The sequence below is a fragment of the Amblyraja radiata genome, chromosome 10 (assembly GCF_010909765.2).
Source record: "Amblyraja radiata isolate CabotCenter1 chromosome 10, sAmbRad1.1.pri, whole genome shotgun sequence".
Lineage (NCBI taxonomy): Eukaryota > Metazoa > Chordata > Chondrichthyes > Rajiformes > Rajidae > Amblyraja > Amblyraja radiata.
In genome coordinates this window covers 26959157-26984307 of record NC_045965.1, presented here as the reverse complement: position 1 = coordinate 26984307, position 25151 = coordinate 26959157, and the positions used below count along the sequence as shown (strand labels likewise).

General features: G+C 42.2%; 1 protein-coding gene across 1 annotated transcript in view; it reads right to left on the bottom strand.

Moving 5' to 3' along the window:
• Window positions 1-25151, bottom strand: part of LOC116977716 (pappalysin-2-like) — a 280018-nt gene that overhangs the window by 103750 nt on the left and 151117 nt on the right. Inside the window, exons 10-15 of the mRNA XM_033028424.1 lie at window positions 19008-19204; window positions 17477-17629; window positions 15503-15638; window positions 10771-10984; window positions 9507-9672; window positions 1185-1362 (exon numbers count right to left, since the gene is read on the bottom strand). Coding sequence (XP_032884315.1) covers window positions 1185-1362; window positions 9507-9672; window positions 10771-10984; window positions 15503-15638; window positions 17477-17629; window positions 19008-19204 — 1044 coding nt within the window. The remainder of the gene's footprint in view (window positions 1-1184; window positions 1363-9506; window positions 9673-10770; window positions 10985-15502; window positions 15639-17476; window positions 17630-19007; window positions 19205-25151) is intronic.

Genomic DNA, 25151 nt, shown 5'->3' with positions numbered 1-25151 from the left:
GATATTTTTAAGGCAGAGATTTTTGATTAGTGTGATTTTTGACATGTGTCAGAGGTTACGGGGAGAAGGCAGGAGAATGGGGTTAGGAGGGAGAGATAGATCAGCCATGAGTGAATGGCGGAATAGACTTGATGGGCCGAATGGCATAAATCTACTAACATGACTTTATACCATCTAATACCACTCCTTGAAATCTCTTTTTAAACTGTAAATCTGGAATTAATTCTAATTGTTCTAATTATATTTTATGTTCCACATTCTGTATCTTCCCCTTTTCTCTACCTATTGTATTTGAGTTTGCCCTGTGTATTTATGTATAGTATTAACTGATGTGATTGGATAGTATGCAAAAAAAAGCTGTGCAATGTATCTCAATATACATGACAATAATAAACTGTGATCTAACTGTGATCACAGAAGCTTAATGTGCTGTTGTTAAATGTTGCCATTATGTCATTTCGACAGCCTATCACTGCTATTTCCTGCAGTCTATACATCATTCCCACGCGGCACAGTTACACAGTGATAGAGTTGCTGCTTTACAGCACCAGAGACTCAGGTTTGATTCTGACTATGGGTGCTATCTATAAGGAGCTTGTACGTTCTCCCCGTGAACTTTCTCTGGGTGCTTAAGTTCCCTCCCGCATTCCAAAGACATGCAGGTTTGTAGGTTTAAATGGCTTCTGTAAATTGTTCCTGTGTGGAGGATACAACTATTGTCCGGATGATCACTGGTCAGTGAAGACTTGGTGGGCCAAGGACCTGTTTCCATCCTGTATCTCTAAACTAACCTTCTCTGTTGCTGAAAATGGATGCTTATTTCTCTCTGTCCAAGTTCTGGCACAAGATCATAGACCCAAAACATTGATTGCTACTCTTTCCACAGAGGCTGACTGACCTGGTGTGTCTTTACAGTATGTTGTGTTTATTTAAGGTGTGGGATCACTGGCTAATCTTTGCCTACCATAATACTCATTTTTTGGTCCCAGTATTTTTAAATATAGGGAAATATCTTTTATATTTCAGCTCTTTCATTTCATTTGAGGAAACGTCCGGACCCGAAACGTCGCCTATCCACGTTCTCCAGAGATGCTGCTTGACCCGCAGAGTTACTCCAGTGCTTTGTGTCATCTCATTTGATGTGCTTATTTGAAACAAAATTTTAAATGATAATATTCCCGTACCTTGTAATATAGCTGGTGGATTACATGAGAAGATGCAGCGGCTTCCAAAAGTAGTGCCTTCCGGGCAAAAGAAGGTGGCATGATAGACATGAGAGTGGTCAGGAATTCCACAGTCAATGGGTTCACAGGTCACAGCTCCGTCCCATTTTCCATGCTTGCAAAAGAGGGAAACTTCTGTCTGAAATACAAGCAAGGAAAAGACGTTTGAATACCTTTCATCCGGTAATCCAAAAGCTAATAATCACGTGCATTGATAAATCCTAAGCAAGATCTGGAATAGTTTCCTTTCAAAAATACTTAGTTGGTTCCTCAACTATTTGTGACTGGATTGATTCAATATTAAATTGGCTGTGATTTATTAAAAAGGTGCAGTCCATAAACATCCCATCCACACCTCAGGTTCAGTCCTGTGGGAAGAAGAAAAGGATGGCCACTGAGCTAGTTCTCCATGGCCGAATGCAAGACCCGGCAGACTGCAGCCTACAAGGGGAACCCGGTGAGTTGGCCTCTGCTCGGAAAACCCGGCACACCGCAGCCTGGAAGGGTGACGCCCCTGAACCGGCCCCTACTCTTCCCCCGGAAGACCAGACACCAGGAGGATGGATCCAGCGATGATGGATGGGACCGGCGAGGAGCGAGGCTGGCAGGAGAGGAGAAGGAACTGGGGTCGGTACCCTTGAGGTCTGCTGCAGGAGGTGCCCCCGGGGATCAAATGTGGACGTGGGCGATGAGAGGGCATCTGTTCGCAAGTCGGAGACCAGATACAGCTGATATGTTGCATGCAACTTTGATACAGCTTTTATATTCTCAGCTGACAAGATTACACAGAAACTCGACTAATGGTTAAATTAGGTCTTAATTACAGAATGAAGGGTACAGAAATAATAACAAACTAGGTCTTGATTACAGAAAAAAAATATTATCCACAAGTCTAACTTGGATGACAGTAGATCCAATTTTCTGTTACAATGATGGGTGCCTGCCATGACATAATCAATGTCTTGTCATAATCAATAATCAATGTTCCTGAAATTTGGGAGTCGTTACAGCTGCATTCCATATCTCTACTTTCAGGCTGTGGCTGCAGTTCCCTCTCACCATTTAAGCACAATCCACATCCCTATTTACTAGTTATTAGCCCTCACTGTTCTTTCCCCTACAACACCTCAATCAGTGTAAAGATTTCCCTTACTCTGGAAGGGGTAGGATAGGGACCCACAAAGAAGGACTTTGAAAGGAGTAGGATAGGGACCCACAATCCTGTTTATATCAAGGGGACGATGGTGGAAATGGTCAAAAACTTCAAATTCCTGGGCGTGCACATTTCCAAAGATTTTTCCTGGTCCCAGCACACTGATGCAATTATAAAGAAGGCATATCAGTGCCTCTACTTCCTGAGAAGATTACAGAGAATTGGTATGTCAAGGAGGACTTTCTCGAACTTCTACATGTGCGCAGCAGAGAGCATACTGACCGGCTACATCGTGGCTTGGTTCGGCAACTTGAACGTCCAGGAGCGGGTAAAAAATGCAGCAAGTTGTGACCACTGCCCAGTCCATCATCGGCTCTGACCTCCCCACCATTGAAGGGATCTATCACAGTCGCTGCCTCAAAAAGGCTGCCAACATCATCAAGACCCACACCATCCTGGCCACACACACATCTCTCCGTTGCCATAGGGAAGAAGGTACAGGAGCTTGAAATCTGGAACATCCAGGTTCAGGAACAGCTTCTTCCCCACAGCCATCAGGCCATTAAACACAACATTTAACAAGCTCTGAACAATAACGATCTATTATTACTATTGCACTTTATCTGTTTATTTATTGTGTATATATATGGTCTATGGTCTATAGACACACTGAACTTTTATCTCCTGTTCTGTATTATGTTTACATATTCTGTTGTGCTGCAGCAAGCAAGAATGTCATTGTCCTATCTGGGACACATGACAATAACACTCTCTTGACTCTTACTCATTCAACTCCTTGAAAAACCTTAACTACTCAAAGACACTGCTTGTTTGTTATTTAATCTCAATGAACACAAGCACAGTGTTAGCAACCTATACTCAAAATTCAACTCTTAGGCCTTGTTTCATTATGATGAATCAATTTTGCAGACATGAAGAGCCTGTTCCAGTTATACGATGTTTTCGGCGACTGCTGGCACCCATCATAGGTCACTGAAATTGTTGAAAATTCAGCGGCGACCAGAAAGGCGCTACGACTCTTTGGGTGACTAGGAGACTACTCACAACCATACAGGCAACACCCTGGCGACATGTTGCGGGGTGAAGCCTGTATGGTCATGAGTAGTCGCCCAAAGAGTTGTACCTTGTTCTGGTTGCCGCTGGATTATCAACATGTTGAAAATTTTTGGCGATCTGTAACGACCTATGACAAGTGCCGACAGTCGCCGAAAAAGTCGCGTAAGTGGGGCAGGCCCTTAAAGCCTATAAATCTTTGCCATGATGCAGCACTCTAATCTGTATTCCATATTCAAACAGGGTTCAAAAAAAACTTTAAAAAAACTGTTACATATACTTGTATTCCAATCTGCTTGGAATATTCTAATTGCCTTTTAAAAAAAAATAATTATAGTACTGTACCTGTTAACTAGTTTTAATAGATTTCTCCACTTCTGCTGAATAATAATAGACCATAGCCCTTTTAATCTGCCATCATGTGGAAAATTGCAAAGAATGAAACTATTTCTTAGTTACTCTCATTCAGAGAATTCCAATGAATCAAATCCCTTCAAGTAAATCCTATTGTACAAAATTCCAAAAACAACACACAAAGCATCTCACCCTGGCCTCTTTAAACATTTCATACAGCACACATCTATGTTCTCAATAGTTTGTGCAAACTATTTGTTTACCTTTTGCTTATTCCTTTTAAACATTTAAAAATGTTTCCAAATAATTTAAAGAAAGGCAGATCCAAAACAGAATTTCTCTGCAAACCACATGGGCATATCAAGAATTATCTCATTTACTTCAAAATTATTAGCTGCCCAATGCCATTTCTATCTTTTATCAGACTGATGACTTCACAACACAAAAAAAAATGTTATTGTGAATTCAGATTGTAGAAGAAAAATAGAATGCAATCCAGATATATTGCTTGCCAATGAACTACTGACCATTTCAGGGAAAGAGGTTTGAAAGTAGATAAAAACATATCATAGGTTCCGATTGTCACAGCAACAGTGAGGCACGCAAATATATTGCATCATGCTCCTGATTTTGGCATGATAAAAATTGTTCTGTTCTGCTTTATTTGATCTCTTTTCAAGAGTTGAGTGTTTTATTGTCGTAAGTCCCAAAAGGAAAGTATGAAATTCTTACTTGCAGCAGCACAATAGAATATGTAAACATAATACCTAGTCGATAGCACAATAAACAATAAGAAGTGCAATAAATTAAAAAAAGATAGTGCAAACACAAAACGCAAAATCCCTTGTGCAACCAAGGCAGTTTGTATTGTTCAATAGCCTGATGATTGTCGGGAAGAAGCCATTCCTATACCTGAACAATACAGTTTCCAGGCTCCTATATCTTTGTCTGGATGACAGGAGTGAAGTGAGAGCATGGTCAGGATGGTGTGGGACCTTTGGCTGCCTTTTTGAGGCAATGCCCTTTTTGAGGGTAGATCCCTTCTGTGGTGGGAGGTCATTACCCATGATGGACTGGGCAGTGTTCACCTCTTTCTGTAATTCCCTTTTTTCCTGGGTGTTCAAGTTGCCAAACTAGGCTGTGATACAACATCAATTTGCTCTCTACTGTACACCTGTCGGAGTTCAAGATAATATTTGTCGACATACCAAATCTCCTCAATCTCTTCATGAAGTAGAGGCATTGATGGACTTTCTTTTTGATTGCATCAATGCACTGGGTCCAGGACAGATTTTCAGAGATATGCACGCCCAAGAATTTAAAGTTGTGGACTCTCTCCACCACCGAACCATTGATGAAGATGGATTTATGGATCCTCAACTACACTGTATACCTATCACACTCTCTATGTGCTGTCATGTAATAATTATATAATTTTATATTTACAATGCATTCACAAAGTATTCAGACCATTCACGTTTTCCACATTTTGTTACGTTACAGCCTTATTTTAAAATGGATTACATTCTTTTTTTTGTCATCAATCTACACACAATACCCCAGAATGAAGAAGTGAAAACCGGTGTTTAGAAATTTTTGCAAAATAATTAAAAAGAAATAACTGAAATATCACATTTACATAATTATTCAGACACTTTGCTATGACACTCAAAATTGACCTTAGGTTCATCCTGTTTCAATGGATTATCCTTGAGATGTTTCTACAACTTCATTGGAGTCCACCAGTGGTAAATTAAATTGATTGGACATGATTTGGAAAGGCACACACCTGTCTATATAAGGTCCCACAGTTGACAGTGCATGAGCAAAAACCAAGCCATGAAGACAAAGGAATTGTCCGTAGAACTCCGAGACAGGATCGTGTCGAGACACAGATAATGGGAAGGGAATAAAACAATTTCTGCAGCATTGCAAGGCCCAAAGAGCAATGTGGCCTCCGTCATTCTTACATGGAAGAACTTTGGAACCACCAGAGCTGACCGCCCGGCCAAACTGAGCAATCGGGGGAGAAGGGCCTTGGGCAGGGAAGTGACCAAGAACCCGATGGTCACTCTGACAGAGCTCCAGAGTTCCTCTGTGGAGATGGAAGAACCTTCCAGAAGGACAACTATGTCTGCAGCACTCCACCAATCAGGCCTTTATGGTAGAGGGGCCAGACGGAAGCTACTCCTCAGGAAGAGGCACATGACAGCCCACTTGGAGTTTGCCAAAAGGCACATAAAGTACTTTCAGACCATGAGCAACAAGATTCTCTGGTCTGATGCAACCAAGATTCAACTCTTTGGCATGAATGCCAAGAGTCATGTCTGGAGGAAACCAGGCACCGCTCATCACCTGGCCAATGTCATACCTACGGTGAAGCATGGTGGTGGCAGCATCATGCTGTGGAGATGTTTTTCAGTGGCAGGAACTGGGAGACTAGTCAGGATCGAGGGAAAGATGAACAGAGCAAAGTATAGAGAGATCCTTGATGAAAACTTGCTCCAGACTGGGGCAGAGGTTCACCTTCCAACAGGACAACAACCCTAAGCACACAGCCATCACAACGCAGGAGTGGCTTCGTGACAAGTCTGTGAATGTCCCTGTGGCCCAGCCAGAGACCGGACTTGAACCCGATCTAACATCTCTGGAGGGACCTGAAAATAGCTGTGCATCGACCCTCCCCATCCAACCTGACAAAGCTTGAGAGGATCTGCAGAGAAGAATAGGAGAAATTACCTAAATACAGGTGTGCCAAGCTTGTAGCGTCATACCCAAGAAGACTTGTAGCTGTAATCGCTGCCAAAGGTGCCTCAACAAAGTACTCAGTATAGGGTCTGAATATTTATGTATATGTGATATTTCAGTTATTTCTTTTTAATTACTTTGCAAAAATTTCTAAACACCTGCTTTCGCTTATTTATTATGGGGTATTGTGTGTAGATTGATGATAAATAAAATAATTTAATCCATTTTAGAATAAGGCTGTAACATAACAAAATGTGGAAAAAGTGAAGGGGTCGGAATACTTTCTGAATGCGCTGTATGCTACTTTCATTTAATTATTCATTTTTAATATTGGCCTGTGGACATCATGTCCTTGTGCAAATTAAATGAATCAAGCAAACATGTAACAGTGAATTTTCTGACAGATCTTGGTTCAAATGTAAGTATTTTCTGTTCCTTCCCAAAGACAACCTAAAGTTACGAGATAATGAAAGCAGAATGATCTCATGGTGCCAAAAAGCTTGATGTAACGCCACCTGCTTGCATTTTTTTAATTAATTCTAATAAAGCTGATCAACGTCAGATTCAACACAAATTACATTCCAACCAATTCTAAGGCTGAAAAAGGTCTTGCCACTGTTTGGAAGGTCAGAGTTTGGGCAATGAAACCACAATAACTTTCAGGGAAATGTAGAAACAAGGAACTGCAGATGCTGGTTTACAAAAAAAGACACAAATCTGTAGGAAAACTAGTCTTTTTGCACTCCTTCGCTCCTTGGGACTGAACACTGCTGTAAAACACCCAAACAAAGAAAAATGCCCAAGTCCAGTGACACATGGTGTTGCAGTGTAAAGTGAACACTGGGTGAAACAAGCACAGTTTAGGTGGTGCCAAGCTTGGCTTCTGACTTTGAAAATAAATCCTTTGAATTTAGGAAGGAATTGCAAGGATCTGTAGCATAAGTTGGTAAATTTTACTTCAGTCATGTGAGTGACTACGTGAAGACCCCACCAGCACGCATGCGCAACATATCGTCTCACGCATTGCACAGCGACAGGCGGGGTGAAGAGTTCTCCCGCAGCGGCAAGGTTTAAATACGGGACCTGCAGGTAAGATACTATTCTGAGTTCGTGTATTTTGCCCTTGTGTTCTCTGTTTCAGAAAACCATGGACAAGGGCAAGAAATCAAAACGGGTCGCGTCTCGACTGGCTGCGGGGGACCGCAAAAGTTCCGGCAGTCAACAGTGACCGGCGGCACCTGGACCGCAATCTTTGCGGTCCGTAGTCACCGGCGTAACATCTGCTCAGCTGGGACCAGCGCCGCGAGCTGCATAGCCCAAACCAACTCAGCGGACTGGTGGAAAAGCGAAGCAGAAGTCGGTCCGGCCGGTTGACTCGGATGAGTCGGGCCAGGAAGACTCGCTGCCGGGGAGCAGTGGAGGTGACCGCATTTCCTGCATGGAGCGGTTGATGGAGCAAATGCTCCAACGTGACATGCTCCGCGAGATGGAGTATGGTCGCCATGGGAGTCTTAGGACACCCATTACTGCACCTTACCCAGGGCTGTATAATGCATCTCCCTCGACAGAGGGGAGCATTACGGGCTAGGGCTGGGCTGGCCCCGAAGAAGGTGGTATGGCTGAAGAAACCGGCAGTGTGCTCGGGGTGCAGGACCTACAACAGCTGCTTGGGGTCGTCACGAAGTTTGCGGTGCCAGCGCAAACAGGACAGCCGTTACAACCAAAGCTGGCAGCCAGTATCAACTACCTGTCCATTAACCAACTACAGGAACAGGTAGTCAATGAGACAACAGCAAAATGCATGGCTCCTGAGAACTGTGTCTCATTAAATGTCCCTGCAGTGAATAGTGCTATCTGGGGGTACATTGGAGCCGGCATCAGAACCCAGGAGGTGAAGATGCAGAAGATATTAAAACTTCTAACATCGGGCATAACGGCATCGGCTCATTCCGTGGATGGAACGGAGATGACGGAGACTCAACAAGACACTCTGGCGCTGCTATGTAACACGCAATATGAAATGAATTGCCTGATAAACAATGCTGGAACAATGTGAGGTTATCCACTTTGGTAGCAAAAACAGGAAGGCATATTACTATCTAAATGGTGTCAAGTTGGGAAAAGGGGAAGTACAACAGAATATGGGGGTCCTTGTTCATCAGTCAATAAAAGTGAGCATGCAGGTACAGCAGGCAGTGAAGAAAGTGAATGGCATGTTGGCATTTACAACAAGAGGAGTTGAGTATAGGAGCAAAGAAGTCCTTCTGCAGTGGTATAGGGCCCTAGTGAGACCACACCTGGGGTATTGTGTGCAGTTTTGGTCCCCCAATTTGAGGAAGGACATTCTTGCTATTGAGGGAGTGCAGCGTAGGTTTACAAGGCTAATTCCCGGGATGGTGGGACTGTCATATGCTGAGAGAATGGAGCGACTGGGCTTGTATCTTCTGGAGTTTAGAAGGATGAGAGGGAATCTTATTGAAACATAAGATTATTAAGGGTTTGGACACGCGATGTTGGGGAGTACAGAACCAGGGGCCACAGTTTAAGAATAAGGGATTTAGCCATTTAGAACGGAGACAAGGAAACACCTTTTCTCATGGAGAATTGTGAGTCTGTGGAATTTTCTGCCTCAGAGGGCGGTGGAAGCCGGTTCTCTTCAAGAGAGAGCTATATAGGGCTCTTAAAGATAGCGGAGTCAGGGATATGGGATGAAGGCAGGAACGGGTTACTGATTGGGGATGATCAGGCATGATCGCATTGAATGGTGGTGCTGGCTGGAAGGGCCGAATGGCCTACTCCTGCACCTATTTTCTATTGTTTATTGTCTATAACTATTCCTCTAACATTGGTTAAGGTTCTATTACCCGAAACAGCAGTACAGATTTAAGATCATACTGCCCATTCTAACTCCCAATATAGTATGAATTTGTTTGATAAAGGTGCACATCACTCACCTGGAGAAGGCTTAGATGCTTGCCACACACAGATTTCAATGATAAACCTTTTGCACAGGCCAAGTGACACTGCATGTGCTCAGTGTGGTCCTCTATGCAGTTCACAATTGCATGATTCACTGATAAAGTTTTACACTGGTCTTGATTGCAAGAACATGAGGCATACCTACAACAAAAGATGGGGGGGGTAAACAGGTTGAACTAAAATTCAAGCTACAACATAACAGGATGTATTACTTCAATCACGTTAATTTAATGAATGAGGCTAATGTTACTAAAACAAAATAAAGGAAATTAAAGAAAGTTTGATTGACTGGAGTAGGAGATTGGCGGTAGTAAAGTATTTTGCTAGTATTTGGAATCCCATGGTTGAAGTAAACCATTTATTATCTCCACACAGTCTAGCTATGAACTGGAGTCAGCACTATCATGTTCAAAAGTAATTTATATCTGACAGATGACATCTCTGCAAGATGCCAGCTGTAGGAAAGGAGGTACCATAAAGATTTATGGTATCTCTTTAAAGAAAATAAGATTCCTGGATGGTGCATTGCATTAGGCATAGGCCTTTCTTCAGCATGTCAAGATAAATCAAACTATCATGGATCAAGGTAAAGAGCAGCACAGTGGCACAGCTGAAAGAGTTGCTGCCTCGCAGACTGGGGTTCGATCCTGACCTCGGGTGCTGTCTGCGTGTAGTTTGCATGTTTTCCCTGTGACTGCATGGGTTTCCTCTGGGTGTTCCAGTTTCCACTCATATCCCAACGTGCAGTTTACTCTCATATCCCGACATGCAGATTTGTAGGTTAATTTGGCCTGTGTAAAATTGTCGCTAATGTGCAGAGAGTGGGGGAACGTGCACGAATGGTTGATCGATGGTTAACAAAGACTCATTGGCTGAAGTGTTGGCACCCATGCGATATCTCTAAACTAAACTAATCCGAGGTGATGGGATGTTTATTCTATCTGACGTTCAGGTATCAAATGAGTGGGCAGATGAAATCCAGTTTATAGATGGTGCAAACACCATCAAAAAATATTTGTTGACCAATATTAAAATTGGGATGTTATTGCACATCCAGAACAAACTCTTGTGGCTGGGAACTGGAAGATTATTTATCTTGCATCCAACCACTGTTGTGGTCAATCTAGAAAATCTTGATACTGGCACAAGATGACCAGCTGTTACAGGGATGAACAATTCATCATTCTTTTGCATTAAATAAAGAGTTAAACCTCACCCTTGAGGGTTTAGATCTAATACCTTTGTTTGTGATCCTTGCTACCCTCTCGCTTTGCACAATTGGGTGTAATGGTAGAAACAAGATGATTGGAGACACGCAGGGCCACTCCAGAAACAGCTACAAATGGTGAGGAGCCATTCAGCAGAACCGATGCTATCTTATGGAGGTTGAGGTCAAGTTTGTGAGGCACATTTATGATCAGCGGATTCTTCTTGCAACTCAGCTCATATGTACCTGTAATCCAACAAGACAAGCAGATTAATGGAAACGACAACATGACAGGAAATAAATCAGCAGCCACTATTTATCTTCCTCTTCTTTGATGAAAAAAAGTCTTCCAGAAAAGGGTAATTTTAACTTAAAGCATAACTAAGTGCACATTTCAAATTTGACATTATAAACTCGCTGGAGACAGGAGAGAGACGGCAGATGCTGTAATCTTGAGGAAAAAACAAACTGTTGGAGATACTCAGTGATCAGGCAGCATCCATGGAGGAAAGGTAAAGCTGGATCACGAACCTTCAGTCTGATGGGGTACAGGGAAGATAACTGGAGCTTGGTGGGAAAATGTGGAGCCTTCTGGCAAATAATAGAGGGATCCAGGTGAGGAGGGTTAATTGGCAGATGAGTCAGATGGGGAAAGAACCATGGAGATTGTAACCAAGACTGGAGACGAAAATGGCAAGAGAGATGATTCCTTCAGTCTGAAGACGAGTCCAAACCCAAAATGCCGTCTGTCCACTTCTTCCACAGATAATGCCTGACCTGCTGAGTTCCTCCAGCAGGTTGTCTTTTATTATTACCCCATTGATGGTTGAGTATTTTTCACTGAAGGGTCTGTTATCTGCTCTGCAGGGCCATTTGTATTTTCTCCATTTTGCTATTGACTTATTGTTGGGCTATGCAAAAAGTAGAACCTACGCTTTACTCAATCTTCCACTGTACAGACTCCTCTATTATCATGTGCTCACTTATGAATGAGTTTTAAATATTATGCTGGTCAACATTGAGAAAATATCACTCTCCAGTGCACAAATTTATAAAAACATGGAAGCTGGCCTATAAGAAGGTATTTAAAGCTTCTCCGATGCATTGCCAATGGCAAGGAGGCTTAAGTAAAGTTTTGTCTACCTTTTAAAGAACTAACGAGTTGGAGTGACTAGGTGGACAAAAATACATTCAGTCCCACTGCATTTTGTGAATGGAAAGTGTATTGAAAATTCATCCTTCTCATTCTCATCCATCCAGGCATTTGGATGGTAAAGGTAGCTCTGGAAACAGATAGATGCCGCTCAACCGTTAGTATAACATGTGCATAACATTTCAATTGAATTAGTTAAAGGTTGAGTGACATCTACCTGCTTCCCGTGGATGGCTTTTCTTGTCCACCTCATTGAAACTTACCGAATAGTGAAAGGCCAGGATAGAGTTGATGTTTCCACTAGTGGGAAAATCTAGGACCAGGGGTCAAACCCTCAGAAGGAAAGGATGTGCCTTTAGAAAGGAGATGAGGAGGAATTTCTTTAGTCAGAAGGTGATGAATCTGTGGAATTGAGACGGCTGTGGAGGCCACGTCAATGGATATTTTTAAGGCAGAGATTGACAGATTCGTGATTAATAACTGTGTCAGGGGTTACACGGAGAAGAAAGTAAAATGGGATTGAGAGGGAAAGATAGATCAGCCATGATTGAATGGCGGAATAGACTTGATGGGTCGAATGGCCTGATTCTGCTCCTATAACATGAACTTGTCGTCTACAAGCGTGGATAAATGAGAATGAGTTGGGTGAATTTTCAATACACTTTCCATTAACAAAATTCAATGGCACCGAATGTCCTCTTGTCCACCTTGCCAAGGCCGAATGCCTTGCACAGGTCAGTACCTGGAGATGAATACTCAACAATCATGATGGAAAAGAAAATCACTGCTGGATATCACATAAAGCACAAGGTGGTGCACATTTGTGTTGTGTACAACAAAGGGGTTATGTATCCCTCTAACCTGATCTATAAATTCCACTCATCATTCACAGTAACACAAACGGAACTGTTGACATTTCTGATTTGCCCTTTCTTTATCTCATTAGCAGCTCTCTGGGAGCAAATACCATCCACAATTTACACTTAGTATTACAGATGAGCATTGGTGAGTAGAATCCACCAGTTAAAAAAATTCATTAAGTTTTATAAATGGATTTTATTTAAGAAAAAAGAACCTGGCTCCAATTTGCTGTTCTGCTCAAACAGCAGAGCTATGTCATGCTGATCTGAAGTGCCAGGATTCATGAATACTATCCAGTACAAAAGCCGATGCAGCACAAGGACGAATTGCTCTTGGGATAACGTCATGTACTAATATTAAGCCGTGACATTACAAATAAACTGATCCCATTCATGCCCAACTACTGTGCAGGCACCAGCTCCAGCAACCGTGCTGAGCAGCAGAAATCCTGGCTGATCTTTTTTCCTTTTTCCTTATCAAAAGAGTTAATCCAATTGAGGTCTCTGTTAGGATTGGCTTGCGGGTGCAATCCTTGCTTTAGAACCTGAAAGTCAGGGCTTGAAGTGAGACTCCAAACACTTGAACATTAAATCACTGGCTCCTCGCTTGAAGAGCAATTAGTAATGGTCATTACATGCTGCCAATGACGATGATATCCATATCACATTATTGTATGAAAACTCTCTACTCTGGTAATGCCTTTCCATTAAAGTGTTAAACTCATGTTCCATTTCAGCACACAAATTATGAAAAGCCACAGCAATATTCAATAAGCGTGAACAATCTCCCAATGTTGCACCCAACTCTTATCCCAAAACCCGGTTATTTATTTTGTTGCTATAACTGGCATCTTGCCATGCGCAAATGACCTGTGATACATCTCTGTACAACGACAGTGGCTACATTGGCAAAGTACCTCGTTGGTAGGAAAGTGCAAATTCCCTCATAAATGCGTTTTATTTATTTCCCAGTCTCACCGTCATCCAGGTCAGGAACTGCCAGGAGTTGCCTTGCCCGGTCAGCATGTCACAGCTGCACTGAAGCCCGTCCACCTGCCAAATGAGTCTTCAGGGAGCTGGAGCTCACGTTTAAACTTTAACTTTTGCTGCTCTTTTGTTGCCAGTTAAAGTAAGTATAAATTTATGGTTTTCAAAGTCTTGCATGAACATTCCAAAGTAGTCCTAGTAACGGGCCAACTGACAACATATGTTATTGCTCCTCAAGGCGCCACGCGTGTTCCAAAAATAGTCTTCATGCCTGATAGGTGGAAGGACTTACCACCAGCTAGGGATGACACGGTGGCACAGCAGCAGGGTTGCTGCCTTACAGCGCCACAGACCCATGTTTGATCCTGACTAAGGGTGCTGTCTGTACAGAGATTGTACATTCTCCCCCTGACCGCGTGGGTTTTTCCCGGGTTTCCTCCCACAATCCCAAGACGTACTGGTTTGTAGGTTCATTGGCTTCTCCCCATCTCCACCCCTTTCCACATCCCACAGAGGCAGAATTCCACGATTTCCACAATTCCCTGGTTCACTCATCCCTTCCCACCCAAACCACCCCCTCCCCAGGTACTTTCCCCTGCCACACCTGTGCCTATATATCCCTCAACTCCGTCCAAGGACCCCAACGATCCTTTCAGGTGAGGCAGAGGTTCACCTACGCCTCCTCCACTGTTCCAGGTGCAGACTTCTATATATCGATGAGAACAGGTGCAGACTCAGCAACAGTTTCACTGAACACCTTCCCTCAGTCCGCCTAGGCCTATTTGATTTTCTGGTTGCTAAACACTTTAATCCCCCTCCCATTCCCATACTGAGTTTTCTGTCCTGGGCCTCCTCCACTGTCAGAGTGAGACCCAATGCAAATTGGAGGAACAGCACCTTATATTTTGCTTGGGTAGCTTACTACCCAGCAGTATGAATATTGGTTTCTCTAACTTCAGGTAACCCTTGCTTTCTTTATCTCTCCGTCCCTCTCCCACTCTAGTTCTCTGACTAGTATTACGGTCCTCCTAATTAATCTTACTGTTTATATGCCTCATTGTCACCATCCCCTCAGCCAACAATGACATTCTACATTTACTTGATCATCATCTGCTTTAATCAGTCATTTTCACACCTTACCCTTCCATCTCTCTAGTTTCCCTTTCCCCTGACTCTCAATCTGAAGGGTCTCGACCCAAAACATTACTCATTTCTTCTCTCCAGAGATGCTGTCTGCACCGCTGAGTTAATCCAGCATTTCGTGTCTATCTTTGGTGTAAACTAGCATCTGCAGTTCCTTCCTACTCAAATCTAGTTAAGTTCCATGCCTCAACATATCAGGAATAATCCGTACTTCACTGCTATTTTCCCTCTGCCTCTCCGATCAAAGTGGGTAAAAGAATTAAGCCATTTCTTATGGTCTCACATTCATTTGTCTTTAATGTAACCATGGTCCCTGAGCCCTTCACTTTCTCATAACATATTCATGTAATTTTTAATATTGTAGAATTAATTTCATTTACAATGTTTTTTTATTCCACATTCCCTATTTGATTTTCCTATAACATTTTTCATTGCAGCCTTTCTTTCGAGCTCTTCCAATCAGTTGGGCCTTCACTTCTCCTTGAATTTGTGTTAGCCTGTCTCTTTTATCTTATTACGACTTCATTTTTTAAATTGATGATGATGAAAGAAGAATTGATAATTAGAGTAATGAAAAAATCCATGGCATTAAGAGGAGCAAAGTGTCTAGAACATACATACCCAGAGTGTGGTTGCGTCCATTGGTATCAGTAAACTGGATTATAACCGATTTACGCTGTTGATCAAACAATGTTGTACCATCTGCGGATAAATAAATTACAATCGAACTGGCCACATCGGGGCGATCAAAAAATACCTAAGTTTTAAAAAGAGACATGGAGATAGCAGCATTTGAAATATCAACAACGGTTTGAACCCACTTAAGGGTTAGCAAAGAAACTTGTGAAAGTGAGAAATTTATTCAGATGTACATGCTGCATAATGTAAACTATTGTATTTGAGACAGAACAATAAACATTCTGGGAAAATCTTTAATTAGAATTATAATATATTTTAGAAAACACAGAATATTGATTCTATGATTCCAGAATAAATTTTAGATAGCACAGTGAAATAGAACCAAGAGGAGACCATTCAGCCCTTGTAGCCTTCTCTGCTATTCAGTATGATTCCAGCTGATCTTTCATTTCAGTACCATAATTAGGGCTGCCAACTTTCTCACTCTCAAATAAGGGACAAAGTCAAAATAAGGGACAAATTCCCGACGGCAATTCGTTGGCCGACTCGGCCGTGGCTGGGTAAATGATGAGTTGACCGGGTGCTGGACTGCACACACAGCCCAGCCAGCGGGCCAGCTGAGGAGTTTTGGCCCAGGCGCCGGAATTTGCGTGCAACATCACGCGCTAAGTCCAGCACCTCATCTAACCTATGAACCGATGTTCGGCCATGAGAAGAAGGGGTGGTGGTGTCGGCGGTAAGCGAACGTCCGAAGGTCGGACAGCGAGCCGGGTTGCCGACCGGTGGGGCCATGGGCGAGGCGTTGCTACTGCACTCCATGGGTTAAACTACGTCAGGATGGGTGAGGCGGGGCCGGACGTGCCGCTCCGACCCAACAGTCCCCTTGACCCGAGGAGTAGTAGTCAAATATGGGACAAGGGTGGTCCCATATGGACAGTTGGCAACCATAACCATATTCCACCCCCTTTGATGGGATTTTATTGTGTTTAAAAAGTTTTCATTGTTCTTCATTTAATCATTCAGTGGCTTAGTCTCCGTGATAGTGACTTCCACAGGTTCCATGTCTCAATTTTAAACATCTTACACTGCATCCCAAGACTGTAACATCTCCTCATTCTGGATATGCCCACCTTGGATTCAGTCTGTCCACTCCTGTCAGAAGTTTGTAAGTTTCAATTAGATTCTCTAATCTAGTCCCAGTCACTCCCTCTTCTCCCCTCTCCCATCAGGCAAGGTACAGAAGTGTGAAAGTGCATATCTCAGGATACAGCATGACACTGCAGACATGGTTCACCCATTCACACTAGTTCCATATTATCGTGCTTTCTTATTCACTCCCTACATACTAGGGATAATTAACCTACAAACCCGCACATCTTTGGGATGTGGAAAGAAACTGGAGAACCTGAAGGAAACCCACATGATCACATGGAGAACGTTCAAACTCCACGCAGACAGCACCCAAGGTCAAGATTGTACTCATAAGATCATATGTGAAAGGAGCACAATTAGGCCATTTGGCCCATCAAGTCTACTCTGCCATTCAATCATGGCTGATCTATCTCTCCCTCCTAACCCTATTCTCCTGCCTTCTCGCAATAATCTCTGACACCCGTTCTAATCAAGAATCTATCTATCTCTGTTATAAAAATATCCACTGACTTGGCCTCTACAGTCTCCTGTGGCAAATTCCACAGATTCACCACTCTCTGACTAAAGAAATTCCTCCTCATCTCCTTCCTAAAAGAACGTCCTTTAATTCTGAGACTACGACCTCTAATCGTAGATTCTCCCACCAGTGGAAACATCCTCTGAGGCAGCAGGTCTACCAGCTGCACCACTGTGCTGCCCCTCAGTGGAGTGGAGTGTACCACATTTCATCAAGAATCAATCAAAGACTGAATGTTTATACTCATCAATGAAGCAGCATTTGCAATAAAGAATGCAAGACCTTACCTTTAACCAGATATTTTCTTCATTATTCACGCTGTGGTACGAATGAGGTTTGTTGAAGTCATTGACATTAGCAGTGTAGAAGGAAGCAGTGCATGGAAACCAGGCATACTGAGACAACCCGGCGGTCTCATCCAGAAATGCTGTCTGGCAAACCTGGAGAGTCAGGGAGGATTCAAATGTTACAAATAAGATTAGTACAACATAAATGGGCAACTATTCAGGCGGGGAGTTCATAGCATCATAGAGTGATACACGGGGGAAACAGGCCTTGTCCCAATATGTCCCAGCTGCACTAGTTCCACCTGCCCGCATTTGGTCCATATCCCTCCAAAACTGATCTATCCATGTTCCTGTCTAACTGTTTCTTAAACGTTGAGATAATGTCTGCCTCAACTACCTCCACTGGCAGCTTGTTCCAGACCCCTACCACCCTTTGTGGAAAAGTTGCATGATTTCGCAAAGAGATCGATTTTGAAATATAGTACTTTATCTGATGAAATATAGTACTTTCTCTCATGAAAGCGACAAGGAAGAATGGTGAAGAAATTCTGAATATATTTGTGAACTAGCTTCTTGCTCCATCACCTCACAAATAAAACACCACCAGGAAATCTTTTTATCATGGATGAATAAAGGAAGAAAACAATAAAAATAGGCATATAGAGATAGACACATCAAGTGCACATTGTTCAGTGAAAACTTCTGGTTCAGCAAAAACAAGGTGATGAATACTCCTACTTTTCTGAAATTTCAACAGAAATTTCTGTTCCATGTCCACCATACAAGTAACAGAAGATGGGCCGCCATGAAAAGAAGCAAAGTTGAATATTTGTATAGCATTGGGTATTATTAAGGTTTAATTTCTTTGGTCAGAGGGCAATGAAACCGCCAAGCAGGAAATAAAAGCAGAAAACGCTGGAAATACTCAGCAAGTCAGGAATCATCAGGAGAAATGAATTTATGCTTAGGTTCATTAGGGCACAAGGAAAATTTAAACACAGAGAAGATTTAGAACATGCTATTGATGAAGTCGGATCCAAAATGGAAAAGTAGATCTGATGTAAGACTAATCATATGTTATGGCTGGTGAGTCACAGGATTAAATTAAATCAAATGTTTAAATTAAATCCCCGACTCTCTTCATTAGATCTTATTTATTGTATTAAAAGTGTAACTGAACCATCCTATCAACAACTAGAGAGCTATCAACAACTAGAGAGCAGTCCTGAGCTACTATCTAGCTCATTGGAGACTCGGACTAATTTTGATTGAACTTTACTGGATTTTATCATGTATTAGTGCAATGTGGATGGCATGATCGTAATCATCTTTTTGCTGACTGGTTAGCACACAACTAGTGTTTTTCACTGTAACTCGGTACACGTAACAATAAACTAAATTAACTAAACATGACTAAATTAACTAGGATATTATATTCTCCATCCCATAACCCACTGTGTGAATAGCTAAACTTGGTCATAGTTATCATGTCCAATTAGGGTGATCAGGTTGTTGAATCCTTTTTGCCTACCTTTGTTACATCAGGTTGCCCTGTGACCATTTGAACTGGACACCTTCTCTCATCCTGATGGGACGTCAAGGCTCCTGTTGCCCATTGATCAGTGAATCCTTTAGGTGTGGCAAAGCCGCAGTCGTGAATACTTTTACTTTTCTCAAATTCCTCGCAGATTCCATCTCCATCATACACATAGCAGAGGCTAGGCTCACCTGAAAATAATATCTTATTTGAATTTTATCCCAGCAATTCACATTAAACAAAAAAGAACATAACAAAGAAACCGGGGTATGCTATTCAAAACCTCACACTACTAGGAAGTGCAGAGACCATCGTTCTCTGGATAAACATCTACCTAAATTGCAAACATAAAGATCGAACAAAAATCAACACAACTATAACGACATTTGAAAGACATCTGGACAGGTAGAGAGATAAGGGCCAAACATATCGCAGACAGATGGGACTAGAGTAGATTGGACATCTTGGTTGGCTAGGTCAAGTTAGGCCAAAGGGCTTGTTTCTATACAGTATGACTATGACAACTTTTTAAATTGATGACAAATGGAAAAAGTATACTTGTATGTGTTCGTTATACATTAAAGCAGAAATAAAATGTAAATGAAACCGCTGTGCAGGAAATTAAAGCAGTAATCTCTGGAAATACTCCGCGGTGATAGAAAATAAGAACAAGATGTTATCCGGGTGCAAACACTATCCCCTTCATTCCTTCATATGGTGCAGTGAGGTCAGTTCAATGCCACATCCAATAGAGGACAGTTCTGACTGTACAATAGCTCACTTCAAAGTCCTAATCAATGGTGCATGGAGCATGTTATTTAGACCAGTTGAGACATTGGAGTCCATTGTCATAGGGTGTAGAGATTGGAGACAACAGATGGAGGTAACGTGACACCACAAATGAATGAAAGATCTTGGATCACTGATTTGGAGCTATACTCAGTTGGCATTGAGATAGAGATTGACAGTGCAAAAACAGGACCTTCCAAAATTGTCCTTGCCAACCGGAACTAATCCCATTTGCCTGCATTCTACCCTTACCCCTCAACATTTTCTATCCATGAACCTGGTGAAATGGTCCATAAATGTTGCAATTGTACTTACTTCTACCACTTCCTCTAAATGTGCATTAAATGTTACTGTGTGGATAGTGACAGGGACCCTGAAATCCACTCCATTGTGATTCCAATGCTTTCCATGAGGTGGAATATAATTACAGGTAATGCCAATATACCACAACTTCATTTACCACAACTTAGCAAACCAAAATAAAAGTATTCAAAATCATGCCATTATATAATTAAAATTAATAACTCATATACACATGAAAAAAAGCCCAAAGTTCTTAGTGCAACCCAAGACAGTCTATAGTTCATTGTTGACATTAGTGTTGTGTAGATTTTAAGAGCCTAATAATTGCTGAGAAGAAGCTATTGCAAACTCCTTGCAGATAGCACCCAACGTCGGGATCAAACCTGGGTTTCTGGTGCTGCATCACAGTGACACAGGTGAAAAGTGAGCAAAGGAAAGCTATAAAATGAACCACGAGAACTGTTAGCTGCAAGCAGCCCAAGGCTATTGGCTGGCTTGCAGAAATCCTGGAATTGGCATCAGCTCAAATACCAGAAGATATTGAAATCCTGTGCAGCAAGAAGCTATGGTGATATGGGCTCATGCATAAACTAGTAATTGGACCTATAGAATACACTCACTGGGAAAGATTGACAAGTCTGTGTTGATATTTATGAATCTTCTCTCACGAATCTTCATCTAATTGCATTAGCATATTCCTCCATTCTTTTATTTTCTTTTTTATCTAATTAAACTTTAAATCTAGCTGATTATATGCAAGGATTCAGAGGCACACTGGGTACATCAACAACTTCTGGGAAAAGGCAAGGTTGTCATCTCAGAGAAAGAGGCCTCGTTCTTTTGCCTAATGTACATTCACAATTGCTGAAAAAAAGCATATGTCCTCGTAGCTGTCCAGAGGTGCTTTACTTCATGGCAAAAGCAATTTGGCACATCAAAGCACCCCCTAAAGTACGCTCGTTCAGAGTTTGGGTTTCAGAAGTGCGTGTGATCGAGCAGTAGTATAAACAAGAATTAGGACGTTATGTTACTTATTTTACTGCAGGGCTTTTTCTTAATTAACAGATCAGAGTCTCCAGATGTGTGACAGGATTTCTATAAACGTACCTGTTGTCTCGGATAACTGGTCATCTGGCTTGCTCACAAAACTAAGGTTAGAGTATTTCACTGACCCAGTTCGCTTTGCCATGTGGAGTGAATGAAAGCAACAGTAGACACGGCTCACAAATGGTTTAGATTAAGAGGGGTTGTTTCTTTTTAATTGGAAAAATCCAGTTTGTTTTCAAGAAGGCTTTACTACGAGAAGGAATGGTGCTAACGGCTGTCTCTGAATGCAATACGGAGGGGCATGAAGCTAATTAAATCCATGCACTTCCACTAATTAACAGTTACCCAATATTTGACCATATCACGTTGTAAAATGCCACCAACACCGCATAGCTGAACCTTAATTAGTCCCAGTCTTCATCAAAGAAAGATACTAAAAACAAATTGAAGAAACATAAGCAATTGGTGGGAAAAGCGTAAACACCCTAATAAATTCAGACTTAATTGACACATAACCCCTTATAATGCAAGACACATGAGCATAAAAAGGGCCATTAGCCAACTACCCTCCGCTAAGCTTTAACCCATAAATAATCAGCATGACTTGAGGCCTCTGTTTGAGAACAATGTTGCTCGGTGAGACCACAAGCTGTGGTTCGTGACAGTCAAAACTTAAATTGCATTTAATCCAGTAACTAAATAGAATAATTACAAATACTTCAAGTTATTTACAAAATGGCAACTCCAGCTGCCAATACTACATTCAGCTTTCCAAATGATCTAGATCCTACCATGGCCTTAGGTAGCCTTCCTACACATCTACCATGGCACTAACATTCATGCCATCCATAAACTTACTAATCATCACACCTACATTCACACCCAGGTTGTTAATATACATCACACCAAGGGTTCTGCATCAATCCCTGCAGTACACCACTGTTACAGTCTTCCAATCAGAAAAATATCCTCCATCATTACTTTCTGCTTCATATCAATAAGCCGCTTTTCGATAAAATTAGCCAGCTTGCCACGATCCCAGCTGACAAAGCTTCAGTGTAAAATTCCTTCCCTAACTCTGACTTTCTAACCATGCTTTCAGGTTTAAAATGCTCCTCAAAACCAAGGCAGCACAGTGGTGCAGCTGGTAGAGTTGCTGCCTCACAGCATCAGAGACTCAGGTTCGATCCTGACCTTGCGTACTGCCTATGTGGAGTTTGCGCATTTTCCCTGTGAATGTGTGGGTTTCCTCCAATTGCTCCGGTATTGTCCCACATCCCAAAGTTGTGCAAATTGGCCTCAACATATGTGTAGGAAGTGGATGAGAAAGTAAGACAATATGGAAACAGTGTGAATAGGTGACCATTGGGCGGCGTGGGCTCGGTGGGCTGAAGGACCTGTTGCCTGTTGTATCTCTAAACTGAAACCTGCCTTTTTGACCAAGCTTTTGATTATCTGCTCGAAAAACATGTTGTGTGACTGTTCAGTTTATGTTTGATAATAATAATGGATTTAAGAGAGAGTTAGATAGAGCTCTAGGGGCTAGTGGAGTCAATGGATATGGGGAGAAGGCAGGCACGGGTTATTGATAGGGGACGATCAGCCATGATCACAATGAATGGTGGTGCGGGCTCGAAGAGCCAAATGGCCTCCTCCTGCACCTATTTTCTATGTTTCTATGTTTCTATGTAATATTGCACCATACATTTGGATCCTTTGCCACATTAAAGTTGCTGCATAATTAATGGTGTATCTAAGGCTCCAAGTTCCTAGTTCTCTGAAAGTGGCAACACAGATAGATAACGTGGAGAAGGCAACATATGTTATCCTTGCCTTTAAAGGTCATGGCATAGAATATAAACATTGAGAAGGTATGTTGCAACTTTTCAAAACACTGGCAAGATCACACTTCAAGTATTGTGAGTATTCTCAATATTGCAGGAAGGATGTGATTATGCTAACAAAAGCGCAGTGGAGATTCAAAGACACATGGCCTGGATTGAAAGATGTTAGTTACGGAGAGAGATCACATAGGGTAGGCTTGTTTTCTTTGAGGGACAGAGGCTGAAGATGACCTGACAAAGGTATATACAATTATAACAGGCATAGATAGAATCTTTGTCCCATGGTTAGAGCATCAAAATCAAGGGGCATGGATTTAAGACGAAAGAAAGGAGTTTAACGAGTTTTTGAAGGGTACATTTTCTTTGTACTTCGTGGTTGCTATCTGGAACTTGCTGCCAGAGGAGGTGAAGGAATCGGATACAATCAATATGTTTAAGTGATATTTACCCACTGGCTGGGATCAAAGGGTTGGGAGGTCAAGGATTTCCAAGTCCATTTGCAGAGGGTGGTGCTGAATACTAGATCCAGGAATTTGGAACTAAGTTTGATTGGGATTGTGGTGTTGAGGTACTGTAGGTATCCTTCTAATCCAGATGTTCCAGGGATGAATGAAAGGCCAAGGAGATATACCTGCCATGGACCCATTGCGAGAGTACATGCAAAAAGCTGTCTGGGAGACGGGTTGATGTGGGTCATGACTAACCTCAAGAAGCTCATCACAATGGTGAATGTCGGACCCACTGGACAGTAGTCATTAAGGCACACTACCTTGGCTTACTTTGGATGATTACAGTCTTCTTAAATCAGATGGGACTGCCAGAATGGAGGAGGGAGAGGTTAAAGATATCCGAGAATACTCCAACCAGCAGGTGAAGGCAGGTTCTAAGGAATCAGCTGAGGAGTGTAGCCGGGCCTGTTGTTTTCCACAGATTCACACTTAAGAAGGTTGACCTCTCGTCTGTGACAATAATCCATGGTTGCATATCTGAATACCCTGTGTTGCAGCTCCCCTTGAAGCAACATGACCTGCTCCCAGCCTTTCTTTCAACGTCTCGCTTTTCAGTTCAGCACTTCTCTATTTGGTTGCATAGCTGTCTGACCAAGTGAAAAATTCACACAGCTGCATGGAGTTATAGCTGAATACAAGGGAATGGAGGAATGCATTGTATATATAACCTGTGAACATGGTTAAAGGCTAAAAACAACTGTTTCAGGCACTTGCTCATTCAATGGACAGTGGAATTTTATCACGAAGCATTGCGCATTAGTAAATAAATGCTGCACATTGCTGCAACATCCAAGTCTATATGCCCTTTATTTAAGTAAATTCTGGCCTTGGCAGCAAAGTTCATGCACCACGAATGAAATAATAGTCATGGGGCCATAAAGCATCGAAGCAGGCCCTTCTTCCCACCATGTCTGTGCTGACCATTAAATATCTATCTATATTAATCCCATTTAATATAAACTAGTTGAGATTTACAGTATCCTGATCTTTTTACATGAATTTGGGGGATACATGATTGCAAAAAAACAGACCCAGTCTGTTTTCGAGAACTGATGGGCTTTATTCAAAATTATTGCTCATGATGGCACTGTGGCCAGCTGGTAGTGCTGCAGCCTTGATCCTGTCTGTGTGGAGTTTGCATGTTCTCCGTGCAATTGGGTGGATTTAGTTTCTTCCCGCATTCCAGAGAAGTGTGGGTTTGTTGGTTAATTGGCCTCTGTAAATTGCCCGTAGTGTGTAGGGAGTGGATGAGAAAGTGAGGTAACGTGGAACTAGTGTGAACAGATGATTAATGGTTAGCTTGGATTCGGTGGTGCATCTCCATGCTGCATCTCTAAACTCTAAACCAAAGTATACATAATTATGAGAGGCATAGATTGGGGAGATAGTTAGAACCTTTTCCCCAAGGTGAGAGGGGGAAAGTTTAGTAGAGATGTGCAAGGGAAGATGTTTCACACAGTGGTGGGGGCTTAGAACCCACTGCCGGAGGGGGTGTAGAGACAGATACTACAATAGTGTTTAAGAGGCTTTTTGATTGGCACAAGGAAATGCAGGGAATAGAGGGATATGGATCATGTACAGGCAGATGAGATCAGTTTAACTTGGCTTCATGTTTGGTACAAACATTGTGGGTCAAATGGCCCGTT